The sequence below is a fragment of the Gorilla gorilla genome, chromosome 1, assembly GCF_029281585.2.
Source record: "Gorilla gorilla gorilla isolate KB3781 chromosome 1, NHGRI_mGorGor1-v2.1_pri, whole genome shotgun sequence".
Taxonomy (NCBI): domain Eukaryota; kingdom Metazoa; phylum Chordata; class Mammalia; order Primates; family Hominidae; genus Gorilla; species Gorilla gorilla.
In genome coordinates this window covers 239,175,767-239,189,109 of record NC_073224.2, presented here as the reverse complement: position 1 = coordinate 239,189,109, position 13,343 = coordinate 239,175,767, and the positions used below count along the sequence as shown (strand labels likewise).

The 13,343-nt window shown below is 59.0% G+C and overlaps 1 protein-coding gene across 8 annotated transcripts in view; it reads left to right on the top strand.

The window, feature by feature from the left end:
- PRKCZ (protein kinase C zeta) overlaps positions 1 to 13,343 on the top strand; it is a 131,338-nt gene that overhangs the window by 14,386 nt on the left and 103,609 nt on the right. The window contains exon 1 of one of the 8 annotated variants that reach the window (XM_063703391.1): positions 9,774 to 10,065. The exons of 2 other annotated variants lie outside the window; for them this stretch is intronic. Coding sequence is in view for 3 of the 6 variants with exons in the window: in XM_019010063.4 (XP_018865608.1) it covers positions 10,390 to 10,411 (22 nt within the window). In the remaining 3 variants the exon portion in view is untranslated. Of the gene's footprint in view, positions 1 to 9,773; positions 10,066 to 10,205; positions 10,412 to 10,884; positions 10,904 to 11,251; positions 11,271 to 11,497; positions 11,517 to 13,343 lie in introns of those variants that run through there. 5 more of the 8 variants (XM_019010063.4, XM_063703382.1, XM_063703379.1 and 2 more) reach the window with 5 other exon arrangements.

Here is a 13,343-nt window from a genome sequence, read left to right as displayed (position 1 = left end):
ACATTATTGTGATCTTTGCAGGGATTGCATTGGCTCTGTAGATCACTTTGGGTAGTCCTGACATCTTAACAGTATGAAGTCTTCCAATCCATGAACTGAAGTGTGTTTCCGTTTGTTTATCTTTTCTTTGATTTCTTTCAGCAGTGTTTTACAGTTTTCCTTGTACAAGTCTTTCACCCCCTTGGTTAATTCCTAAACGTTTTATTCTTTTTGATGCTGTTGCAAGTGGAATTGTTTCCTTGATTTCCCTTTTGGGTTGTTTATTGTAAGTGTATAGAAGTGCAGTTGATTTTTGTGTGTTGACTTTTTTGCCTGCTGTTTGGCTGAATTTATCAGTTCTAACAACTTTCTGTGGAAACTTTAGGGCTTTCTTACATGTAAGATCATATCATCTGTGTACAGAGATAATTTTACTTTTTCCTTCCTAATTTGGATGCCTTGTATTTCTTTTTCTTGCCTAATTGTTCTGGCTAGAATTCCACTACTCTGTTGAATAAAAGTGGTGTGGTCGGCTGGGCGCGGTGGCTCACACCTATAATCCCAGCACTTTGGGAGGCCCAGGCGGGTGGATCACGAGGTCAGGAGATCGAGATCGTCCTGGCTAACACGGTGAAACCCCGTTCTCTACTAAAAATACAAAAAATTATCCGGGCGTGGTTTCAGGCGCCTGTAGTCCCAGCTACTCGGGAGGCTGAGCCAGAAGAATGGCCTGAACCCGGGAGGCAGAGCTTGCAGTGAGTGGAGATCGCACCACTGCACTCCTGCCTGGGCAACAGAGCAAGCCTTCATCTCAAAAAAAAAAAAAAAAAAAAAAAAAAAAAGTGGTGTGATCAATCATCCTTGCCTTTGTCCTGATCGTCAAAGAAAAGCTTTCAGGTTTTCGTCACTGAGTGTGATGTCTGCTGTGGGTTTTTCATACATGGTTTTTATTATGTCGAGATAGTTTCCTTCTATTCCAAGTTTGTCAATTGTTTTTATCAGGAAAGGGCTTTGAATTTTGTCACATGCTTCTTTTGCATCAGTTGAGACGATCATGTGTTTTTTTTACCTTCATTTTGTTAATGTGGTATATTACTTTAATTTTCATTCATTGAACCATCCTTGCATCCCATGAAAAAATCCTTCTTGCTCTTGGTGTGTAATTTTCTTGATATGCTGCCGAATTCATTTTACTAGTATTTTGTTATCCGTGTTTATAAGGGACAATTACATCCATGTTCATAAAGGATAATTATGTCCATGTTCATAAGACTCAATGGTCAGAGGCTTTCTTGTCGTGACTTTGTTGGGCTTTGGTGTCAGAGTAGTGCTGGCCTCACAGGATGAGTGAGGAAGTGTTCCTTCCTCTTCAATTTTTTTGGAAAAGTTTGAGAAAAACTGGTGTTAGTTCTTCAAGTGTTTGGTGGAATTTGCCTGTGAAGCTGTTAGTCCCTGGGCTTTGCTTTGTTGGGAGGTTCTCTTTCTCTCTCTCTCTCTGTCTGTTTCTCTGACGGAGAGAGTGCAGTGGCTCGACCTCAGCTCATGTCACCCTCTGCCTCTTGGGTTCAAGTGATTCTCCTGCCTCAGCCTCCTGAGTAGCTGGCATTACAGGCACATGCCATCACACCCAGCTGATTTTTGTAATTTTAGTAGAGATGTGGTTTCACATGTTGGCCAGGCTGGTCCTGAACTCCTGACCTCAGATGATCCACCCACCTCGGCTTCCCAAAGTGTAGGGATTTCAGGCATGAGCTGCTGCGCCCAGCCCTGCTCTCATCTTTATTATTCCCATCCTTCTGCCAGCTTTTGGTTTGTTCTTTTTCTGGTTCCTTAAAGTGTAAAATTTGGTTGTTAATTTGAGATCTTTCTCGTTTTTTTATTTCAAATATTTATCACCATAGCCAGGCGCCATGGCTCACACCTGTAATCTCAGTGCTTTGGGAGGCTGAAGAGGGAGGATCACTTGAGGCCAGGAGTTGGAGACCAGCCTTGGGCCACATGGCAAAACTGTGTTTCTCACACACACAAAAAGTTCATCACTATAAATTTTCTCGTTAGCATTGCTTTCTGTGCACTCCTGAAATTTTGATATGTTGCGTTTGTTTTCATTCATCTCTCAGTATTTTTCTGATTTTCTTTGTGGTTTCATCTTCTATCCATTGGTTGAGTGTGTAGTGTTGTTTCCATATATTTGTGAATTCTTCTGTTTTCTTTCTGTTAACTGATTTCTAAGTTCATCTTGATGTGGTTGGAGAATATACTTTGGATAATGTCTATTTTTTGAAATCTACCGCGGCTGAGTCTGTGGCTCACTTGTGTTCTATCCTGGAAAACGTCCCGTGTGTGTTGAGGGTGTGCAGCCGTTGCGGGTACAGCGCTCTGCTGTGTCTGTCAGAGCTGTGTGGTTCACTGTGTTGTTCAAGTTCTCTGTTTCTTTATGTGTTCTCCCTAGTTGCTTTTTCATTCCTTTTTATGGCTGGATGAATTCTGTGATGCGATTCATCCCGTCTGTCCGTTCCTCTGCTGATGGACACTGGTGGGGGCTGGGGCGTTCGGGGCTGAGCGTGTGATGAGATCAGGAGCACCTGGTTTTTTGGGGGAGGTGAGGGCTGGTCACGCCCCGGTCGAGTGGGGATCCCCTGTGTGCATCCGTGGCGGCCTCAGTGGCGTTGAGGCGGAGTAATCGGGCGGTGGAGCTGGGGTCTGTGGGCTCCACCTGCTGCCACGTGTGCCAGGCTGCCCAGGGCCCATGAGGGTGGTGGCACGGGGGTCCGCATGAGGGGCCGCAGGTGCCTCGGGCCCCTCTCCCGCTTGTTTCTCCATCTTCACTGTCCGTTCACTGCAGTGCCAGGTGAGGCCAGTGTGTGGCCGGTAGATTCCCGGGTGCCTCTTCTTTGCCCCTCCTTGCTGTATCTGGTCACACAGAAATGGTATGTGTGATTTTTGTTTCAATACTCAAATCTGTTAATATTTTCCCTTCTGGCTTCCCCTAGTGATACAAATATATTTTCTTCCATTTTGGTCTTTGAGCCGCTTTGCGTGTCTGTGTCTGGGGTGGCATCTGCTGGCACCTGGGCTGACCTGGGACGGGGCCCTTCTCTTGGACTTGAGCAGATGAGACTCACAGCCCGAAGTGCAGCAGATCCCTCAGGCCACAGGACTCTGGACGTGTGGCGGCCCTGTCGGCCTGAGCCACATCTGCCGTGAGAGGCAGCAGTACGTTCCTCGGGGCAGCGGCGAGAGCAAGGCTAGATCCAAAGACCTCCGAGCAGCTCCTCCGGGGCAGACCCCAGCTGCAAGCCACAGCCCGGCCCTGGTAACGGGAGAGCATCGCTAGGGAGGGGTGGGGCGGCCCGGCTTCGATGTGGCCATGTGGGAGGGCCACTCTCAGAGACCCCCCGCCTTCCTTGCCACCCCCACCCCAGAGGGGAAGCTGGAGCCGGGAGGCTGCAGACCCGGGCCAAGGTGTGGCCAGGGCTGGCTTTCTTGGGAGGCTCTGAGCATCCTGCTTCCTGGCCACCCAGCTCTGGGGCTGCTGTCAACTCTTGGCTTGTAGACATCACTCCAGCCTCTGGCCTGTCACCCTGAACCTTCCCCATGTCTGTGTCTTTTCTCACTGGAACACTGGTGGTCGGCTTTGGGGCCCACCAGGGCAGTCCAGGACATTCACCTTGAGACCTGGACTTAATCACACGTGCGGGAACCCTTTTCCAAAGGAGGGTTACGCTCACAGCTTCTGGAGTAGGACATGGACTTGTCTTTTTGGAGGCCCATCCTCAATGCACCGCAGTTGACTACATCAAGGTCTGCCTCTGATCTGGTGGGAGTGCTGGGTGGTCTGTCTTCACCAGCACTTTGTGGGTGGGCTCTGTCCCCAGGAAATGCTCTCTGCCCAGGCCCCCGCCCCGTGATAGGTTCGTGCTGCCAGTGGCGCTGGTCATTGGGACCATGTGCTGGGCCGGCGCCTGGCAGGACAGACGGCAGGTGGCTCTTCTGTAGGTTCTTCTGGCTGGGACAGGCCCAGCCGGCGCTCAGCGGAACTGAGACTGACGCCCCTTTCGGACCCCTCTAAGCAGGGAGGCCTGGGTGGGCAGCCTCCCCTCAGAGTTGGGGAAACGTGGCCCAGTTCCCGCCGGTCACCACCCCACCGGCCACCACGGGGACACGTGGCCCGGTTCCCGCCGGTCACCGCCCCGCCGGCCGCCACGGGGACACGTGGCCCGGTTCCCGCCGGTCACCGCCCCGCCGGCCGCCACGGGGACACGTGGCCCGGTTCCCGCCGGTCACCGCCCCGCCGGCCGCCACGGGGACACGTGGCCCGGTTCCCGCCGGTCACCGCCCCGCCGGCCGCCACGGGGACACGTGGCCCGGTTCCCGCCGGTCACCGCCCCGCCGGCCGCCACGGGGACACGTGGCCCGGTTCCCGCCGGTCACCGCCCCGCCGGCCGCCACGGGGACACGTGGCCCGGTTCCCGCCGGTCACCGCCCCGCCGGCCGCCACGGGGACACGTGGCCCGGTTCCCGCCGGTCACCGCCCCGCCGGCCGCCACGGGGACACGTGGCCCGGTTCCCGCCGGTCACCGCCCCGCCGGCCGCCACGGGGACACGTGGCCCGGTTCCCGCCGGTCACCGCCCCGCCGGCCGCCACGGGGACACGTGGCCCGGTTCCCGCCGGTCACCGCCCCGCCGGCCGCCACGGGGACACGTGGCCCGGTTCCCGCCGGTCACCGCCCCGCCGGCCGCCACGGGGACACGTGGCCCGGTTCCCGCCGGTCACCGCCCCGCCGGCCGCCACGGGGACACGTGGCCCGGTTCCCGCCGGTCACCGCCCCGCCGGCCGCCACGGGGACACGTGGCCCGGTTCCCGCCGGTCACCGCCCCGCCGGCCGCCACGGGGACACGTGGCCCGGTTCCCGCCGGTCACCGCCCCGCCGGCCGCCACGGGGACACGTGGCCCGGTTCCCGCCGGTCACCGCCCCGCCGGCCGCCACGGGGACACGTGGCCCGGTTCCCGCCGGTCACCGCCCCGCCGGCCGCCACGGGGACACGTGGCCCGGTTCCCGCCGGTCACCGCCCCGCCGGCCGCCACGGGGACACGTGGCCCGGTTCCCGCCGGTCACCGCCCCGCCGGCCGCCACGGGGACACGTGGCCCGGTTCCCGCCGGTCACCGCCCCGCCGGCCGCCACGGGGACACGTGGCCCGGTTCCCGCCAGTCACCACCCCGCTGGCCACATCTTGAACGGCATCCGTTCTGCAGTCGCTTGTCCTTAGTGTTCCAGCAACACCCCAACCAATGCGACCCCCGGAACCTCCGTCAGCCCCGCCCGGGAGAGCCCTCCCCTGCATCCGTGCTGTGCTCGTTGAAACTGAGATCCTCTAGCCTTTGGCCTCTCCGGGCCCAGCCCCTGCTGCAGGCCCCAGCCATGGTGGTCTCTTTGGGAGGCATGGTCCAGGAGGTGATGGGCAGCTGGAGAACCCCCGTGGGTGGAGGCTGCTGCACCTGGCAGGGAGGGTCCTGGGCAAGGGGGCATGGAATAGAAAGGGAGTGGGTGTCCAGAAAGTTCCTGGGGCTCCACCAACCAGAACGTTGCCATTACCTTGAGCAAACGACCTGTTTAGTGGTGCCTTTTTACCTGTAAAACGGGGTGACTGTAAATAAAATCGTGTGTAAAAGTGCTTAGGACCAGACCCCCATTGGAGTGAGTGTTGATACCTGTCTCAAAGGACAGTAGGTGGACATGGCAGGGAGGGAGATGTCAAGACGACAGCCAGGGCCCTTTCTGCCACTTCCCCTGGTGGGTGGTGGGCGGTCCCCTGAACCTTGGCAGTAAGCGAGGGACCTCCCAACACCCTGGCCCCTCCGTGTTGGCTCCAGGGGCTTCCTGTTTCTAGATGGCTGGGCCCATCATGTGGAGGGAGGGGTGGACGCTATAGGCAGCAGCCCCAGTCTTCCTTTGGGTGGGGTTATTTCTGCTGCTGCTGCAGTCCAGAGGCTCTGGGGCTCCTCGGTGGGTAGCCTCAGGCCTGGGCAGCGTCCATGGGACAGGGTGGTCCCCAGTCAGGCCCCATTGGCCTCCCTGTGGTGTGTGGTGACGACTCAGGGTGCCCGCCCTGTGGAGGAGGTGCCGGGGGAAGCCTGGCTTTGCACCCAGACCCTGCTGAGGGCAGCGCTGGATGGTCAGCTGGACCAGGCCTCCGAGGTCCTTAGAGTCCATGGAGGAAATACAGAGTCCGCTGGGCTGGGCAGCCGCAGACCCCACTTAGCAGCTGGTGGTGTCCTTGGGGTCATCAGAGCCAGTGCTGGCTGCCCTGTGCATTTCATGTTGTTTGTTCCTGCCTGTCCACAGCACAGATGGCATCCCTGGGCAGCGGGACCCTGCTCCAGCCTGCACCCTGGGGAAAGGTGTCCTACATTCCACATTCTGCCCATAGCAGGCAGCCCCACCCCACTGTAGCCCATCTTGTCACTTAGGGTGGTCCTGGTAGTGGGTTCTGGAGCCTGGAACGCTTGGGTCAGGCCCCAGGCAGCTGGGACCCTCCCGAGCCTCACCCCTTGGGTCTGGTGGGGCCCCTGGGGTTTGGCCGGGAGGACACCGTGACTGCTGCCTTTGCCTCTGGGTATATTCCCTGCTCAGCCCCTGAACCCAGCTCCAAGGCCATTTCTACTTGGCAAGCAGGAGGTTTTCATGGCCAGGGATGTTAATAGCAGGTCTCTGGATGCAAGGGTGGCAAAGTCGCCTTGGCCTGTGTAGGGGAAGTGGAGGAGCCTGGGCTCTCCCGGGCCGGTGGTCCTGGGGCAGATAGCAGGGGAAGGGGCTGGAGCCATGTGGGTGGAGCCATGGGGGGCGTGGAGGGGTCCTTCCTGACCCCACAGTGGGGGCCAGGGTGGGGCTGGCGGGGGACAGTCCTCAGCTGCAGGGGCTGGGGTGGGGCTGGCGGGGGACAGTCCTCGGCTGCAGGGGCCGGGGTGGGCCAGGAAGGGGAAGGGGCTCTTGAGACTCCGGGGCCTTCTGGCTGTAGTGTCTCACTTGGGGCAATGGCGGGATCCCCAGATCCATCCCCTGGCCTGTCTGCCTCCCGCCCTCATAGCCCTGTAGCCTGGGGCAGAGAGGGGTCCTTGGCCGGGACACCATCCCCACAGGGACGTGGAGGGTGCTGGGCCCGGGGCTACCATGGAGTCGCCTGCTGGGAGCAGCCAGTACACCTGGGCGTGTGACCTGGGCGTGCGACCTGGGCAATGCAGGGGCCGATTGCTCAGGGGGGCGCCTGCACTGCCAGGTTCAAACCCCACCGGCCGGGAGCCTGCACTGTGACTTCAGGCATGTGGGTGGGGCTCCCCGTGCCTCAGTTTCCTCCTCTGTAAAAGGGGGCTTTGTGAGGCTCGACAGGGTTTAGAGGAGCTCTTGGAACATAGTAAGTGCTTAGCGAGGCCGTCTTGCCGCCTCTCCCACCCAGGGAGGGTCAAGTGGGAAGAGAGCGGCCCCACCGAGTGTGTTCCAGGCCCCGGCGGCGTCTGAGAGGAGGCGGCCAAGCCTAGTGGGGCTGCGCGACCGCCTGTGGAACAGTGGGGACGCTGCTGGTGTCCTCCAGGCCTAGGTGGGCGGGTTACCACGGAAGCCTATCAACGCATGCCTGTGATTCCCTGGTATTTATAGGTATGTCTATTGTTTTATTAAAAAATCCCGTTTCATTCAGCTTTGTCTCAGATTATTTGCAACAAACTGGAAAAGCTAGTTTTCCCCCTAAAATAGGCTTCTAATAAAATTGGCAATTTGCCTGCTGAGTCTGAATGTCCTAGAGTTCTGCAAAGCTGGATATTTTGGGATGGATCAGAAGAGAGGAGTTGGCTGAAGGACAGTGGTCGTGCTGCTGAGCCAGCCGTCTGTGTGAAGTTTACACTGGACCAGGATAAATGCGTATTTCCTGTGGGAGCTCAGCGTGGCCGTGGAATTCGGTGGTCTTATGATTTTATAGGCCTAGCCAGGGGTCTGCGAGCTGCTTCTGTCCAGGGCCAGGTAGTTGAAGCCTGGGGTTCTGAGCAGGCGTGGGTAGCACCCAAGGAGGTGCATGGCCATGTCCCAGTGAAACTTTATGCACGCTGAAATCTGAATTTTATAGACTCTTCCGGTGTTTCAAAATATTATCCTTTTCATTTTATTCAGCCAATTAAAAGCGTAGAAATCCTAGCTTGCTGATTTGGAGCACTAGGCAGTGTAGGTTGCCAGCCCTTGTTCCCCGTAGATTTGGGAAGTCGAGTGAAACGCACGTGTTAGGTTTATGTGTTTCACATTTTACGGAATGCCCCTCACACAGCTGTTCAGCCGCCTGACGAGGGAAGCTTGGCCCTTTGGAGAAGTGGCCGTGCCTCGTGGTGAGCTGCTGACAGAGCTGGAATTTGAACCCGGGGCTTTGGCCCGGAGTCCACTCCGTGAATGCAGATAAACACAGGTTTATGAGCTTGATGATTTAAATGGAGGTTTTATTACTGTTCAGGCAGGTGTGGGAGGCCAGCCATCAGGAGATGATGCCGTTGAGAAGGTCGTTTATTACTCAGCTTCCGAGAGGAGACCTCTTGCCTCGCGGGGCCATGCGGGCAAGCGCCGGGTAGGTTGGAGGCAGGGGGATGTGTGGGTGGGGCCTTTACTGTGGTTTCCATGGGAAAGGTGTGGGGAGCAGGCGTTGGGTCGGCCAGGTGGAGTAACTTCAGCAGGCTCTGGGGTGCAGGGGCTGTCCCTGTGACCTGGGGAGGCCCCTGGGGCGATTGGGGGCCCGTGTAGGAGGTGGGCCCAGGTGAGAGTTCTGGGTTGGTGGGTTTGCATTTGAAAGGTTCGCTGTGGGACAAGTCCTTTGCTGTCTCTAGGAATCGGTTGGCCTCTCGGGGCCGTCCCTTCAGGGTCAGCAGGGCCATAGGTGCTGGAGCATCGAGGGCACAGCACGTATGAATGCAGGGAGCGTGTGGTGTGAATGGTCAGAGCCAGAGGTCTGCAGGACACTCCCCTCTGTCCCTCTGCACCCCCAGTGCGAAGGGGCCCATGTAGGCTCAGCGCGAGTGCCGATTGCGTTTGGGGAAGTGGGCAGAATTCCCAGCTGAGCACCCCGCCGACCCCCAGGTTTTTTATGATTGGAGGAAAATGCCAGGTCTCACTTGCCAGTGATGACCAGGTCCCAGGGTTTGTCAGGGTACCAGGGTGGGGGTTGGTGGGTCAGGCCACCCAGCGGCGGCGGTGGCGGCTCTGGGTCTCCCTAGGAGCCCGGGCTGGCCACAGCCAGGCACAGCACAGCACGTGAGGTCTGGTCTTGGGAATGCGGGTGTCTCCTGCCTTAGGCTGGGGGTGTGCGTTTCCAGGCCAGCCGGGACAGTTTTTAGCCTGGGGAAGCTTGGCCTTTCCTGTTCCTGCCCCCCAGTGCCCACCGTCCCCACACACACTGGTGGGGTTTGTGGGGTGGACACAACCACATCGCAAGGCCCCTATGCCTCCTCTCCTCCCCCTCCGTTCCTGGGCTGCGGGACAGTGCTCGGGGCCCTTGGCCATTGGTGTCGAGCCCATTCACAGCCTCTGGACGCAGGTCAGAGGTCACTCGCCACGGCCACAGCTGCGCTGTCCCCCACTCCCAGCCTGGCAGGCCAACCTGCAGGACCCTGGGCTTAGCTGGGTTCTGTTCCGAAGTCGCATTTTCAAGGTCCGCTGAGTCCGAGCCCTGCCTGGGTCTGGCCGCTGCGCGCCCGCTCTCTGGACTGTGCTGATGCAGAGATGCTTGTTTTCCTGTGACGTCAGCGTCAGCTCCTGCACATCCATGCCGTGTTTTAGTTTGTGCCTCAGCTGCTGGCTACAGCTTCCCGGGGGAGCCGGGTACCACCCGGGCCTGGAGACATGAGGAGGCAGGGATGTGAGGGGCGGGGGACGGGACAGCCGGCCTTCCGTTAAATATCTGCTCCTCGCGCTCGAGCCTCCCTGCCTATTGTCGGGGCCGGAGGCGAGCCGACGCAGCATCAGCTCGTCAACGGGAAGGAAGATGCCTCCCTGCACGCCCGCCGCGCACAGAGCATAAAGAATCTGCGCTGAGGAGGCAGGAGAAGAAAGCCGGTGAGTCGGGGGCATCTCCCCCATGGATTTTCCGCGCCCCCGGGGCCGGGCCAGCCGTGCTGCAGGCCCTGTGCGTGCGGAGGACGGTGCCCGAGTCAGCATTCTGGGTCTGAGTCCCGGCGTTGCCGCCGCCTGTGCGCTGCACAGATGCTCCGGGTGGCAACACGGCTGGTGCCACGGCCCGGGGAAGGCGTGCGGCTGCAGCAGCTCCCAGCAATGTCAGGGGAAACGCAGTGAGAGGCTGTTGTTTTGCGGGTGACAGATTTTTAGAAAAATAAGGCTGTGGAGAGACCTTCTGAGCGAGGCAGGGGCTGCTGGAGGGACATGCTCACCCCGAGGACGGATGGTGTGTGGCCCAGGCCTAGTGGATGCGTGGCGGCGACTGTGGAGGGCTGGGGGCCGGGGGGTTTGGGTAAATCATCTTGGGCTCGTCTGCCTGCCTGGCCCCAGGGAGTTGCTGGCTGTTGGGAGTTTCACTGTGGCCGATGCTTTTTGGTTGTGGGTGTGTGGGTCTGTCCGGGCCGGGACGGATGGCCGCTTCCTCTCCATTCTGCATTGCTGCAGGTGGGCAGATTGATGAGACCACGGGTGAAGTCTGGAGACCCCAGGTGCCAGGGCTGGTGGTGGTAACAGCCAGCACCTGTTCCAGGCCTGCGGTCTTTCCGTCTCGAGCCTGCCCTTCCGCCTGTCTGAGCCCCCGTTTTGCATTGACAGTGTTGGGTTGGAGTCTGGGTGGCACGGCCAGGGTTAATGTGCACGGCTCACTCCATCGGGGTCCTCGGATGGTGGCGAGGAGCGGGGCTGCGGCGTCCTGTTTTCTATTCTGAAATGGTTGGAGGTAGACTCGGAGGGGTCTGAGGGCTGCATGGTGTTTGGCAGGGATGTGGGAATGTGGGCGCTCTTCTGACGACCATTTTGCAAGGTGTTTTAAAAAAAAAAACAAACAAACAAAAAACCAAAACAACAACCAGCCTCCCCAGTCAGGCTTGTGGGGAGCCATGGGCCTGGGGAGACTGGGCTGCTGAAGGGGGGGACTGGGCTGCTGGTGGAGGCGGCTTTCCCTCTTGGGGGGTGCTGGCTGCTGGGGAGGCTGGCAGCGCGCCCCTCCCCCAGGTGCGAAGGGACCTCAGCAGACGCAGGGCTGCTCCTCACAGCCAGCTTGGGCCGCAGGGGTCCTTGAGTGATGAAGATTCTGTGTTGATGGGGTGAGTGGGAGAGAGACGGAGCTGGGGTGGTTTTCACACGTGCGCCTGCCTGCGAGGAGAAACGTGCTGTGTCATAGTTTCCTCGGTGCCTGGGACGGCTTGGCCTCTGCTTTCGTGTGAGCCCACGCTGGCCATGCACAGCTGGCACGATCCCTCGCGGTGTGAATACACTGCTGGGGTGGGAGCGCCGTGGCCAGGGTCAGGATTCGAGCGGTTACTGGCTTTTGGTCTGATGGCCCTCGGTGGGTGAGTCAGAGCTGGGATGGGGACAGATTGGAGGGGCCACGGGCTGCCCCTCAGAAGCTGTTTCGTGTTGATGCTGCCGGGGCCGGCTGTGGTACCTGTGTCTGTGTCTCGGCCAAATCGGCACACATCTTCCACGTTCCTGTCCCAGCTGCATCAGCCATCAGTGGGGACCCTTCTCCGACCGTCTTCCTAGACTTCAGAGCCACTGGTGGTTATGTAAGGAGTTGTGTGTTCCTCTGCCCAACTCTGAGCTTGGTCCCACCTCCCAGAATCACCTCCAGGCTCCGGGCTCTGCTGCGATGTTTCCGAGGCTCCCAGTTAATCAGATCCATCAGCCCAGTGTCCACAGGGTGCCTGAGAGCCCGGCCCATCCACACTGGGTGCCCCAGACCTTCCAGCGGGTCTGGTGGGGACCTGCCAGGGCTGTCAGTGGCTCCAGTGGAGAGGCCCACTGAGCATCCTGAGAAGTTCCCGTGCTTGTGACCTGCTCTCGTGTGTGTAGCAGCGGGGGCTGCGTCTCATCTGCCGCACGTTTCTGATCGCCGAGGACTCAGCTGGGCACATGGAGGTTGAACTGTTGCGGGGCGGGAGGACCATCCATGGGGTCAGGCACCAACCTCTGCTGAGGATCCCAAAATGTGGGGTAGCCATCCTTTCCTGTGCTGGCGTGGAGCTTTTCCCAGGAGCTGGGCAGGGAGCTGTTGCAGGGCCAGGCCCCTGAATGGGCTGTTTGGGGCCGGGGCTGAGGGGGTGCCCAGTGCCATCGAGGGGAAGCCTGTGGGAAAGTGTGATGACATCTGAAAAACCAGGAGCAGGTCCCTTGCTGTGCTGGTCGTGGTGCTCGAGTGTGGGCTCGGCAGGTCTGGTCTCCTGGCGCCCACTCACTCCCTGGCCATCTCCCCGCCTCCCTCACATGGCAGGGGGAAGTGGAACGTGCGGCCACTGCTCCCACCGTCCCTCACAGCACAGGCTGGACAGGCACCCTCAGGCATCCCCATCTCCCAGCCACTGGGGTTGGCATGATGCTGGGCCTCCAGAAATGTTTGTCATTTTATGCAAAGGGCAGAAAAAGCTTTGTTCAGGCCAGGCGCAGTGGCTCACGCCTGTATTACCAGCACTTTGGGAGGCCGAGGTGGGGGATCACCTGAGGTCAGGAGTTTAAGACCAGCCTGGCCAACATGGAGAAACCCCAGCTCTACTAAAAATACAAAAATTAGCTGGGTGTGGTGGTGCACACCTGTAATCCCAGCCATTCAGGAGGCTGAGGCAGGAGAATCACTTGAATCCGGGAGGCAGAGGTCACAGTGAGTTGAGATTGCGCCACTGCACTCCAGCCTGGGCAACAGAGTGAGACTCCATCTCGAAAAAAAAAAAAAATAAAAAAGCTTTATTCAAAAGAAGCCACCTGAACCAGTCGGTCGTCCAGTGTTCAGCTTGTTTTTGGTCATAAAGTGGTGGCAGTTGTCACTCATACAGGAGACGCTGTGGCAGAGCCCCTCCACACATCGGGGCCCGGCAGCTCATTTCTAGGATTCTCCTGAACACGTGAAGGAGGGCACCCACCACGCTCAGGACTGGCTGCTTCTCCGTGAGGCCTCCAGGCAGAACCAGTGATTCCACCGTCGCGGGGCAGCCTTGGTGGGCCCACAGGTCTGTTGTTCCCCCTGAGAGAGGATCAGAGTCAGGAGAGGCGAGACACCAAGTTGACACGAACAGATCCCTGCTGCCAGTTGTTCTGGCGGTGCCGTGAGCATGTCTGACGGGTGTGAGGGTGCGGGGGCTTCGTTTCATCCACGCTCACGTATTGGGCACGCAGGAGAGTTTACG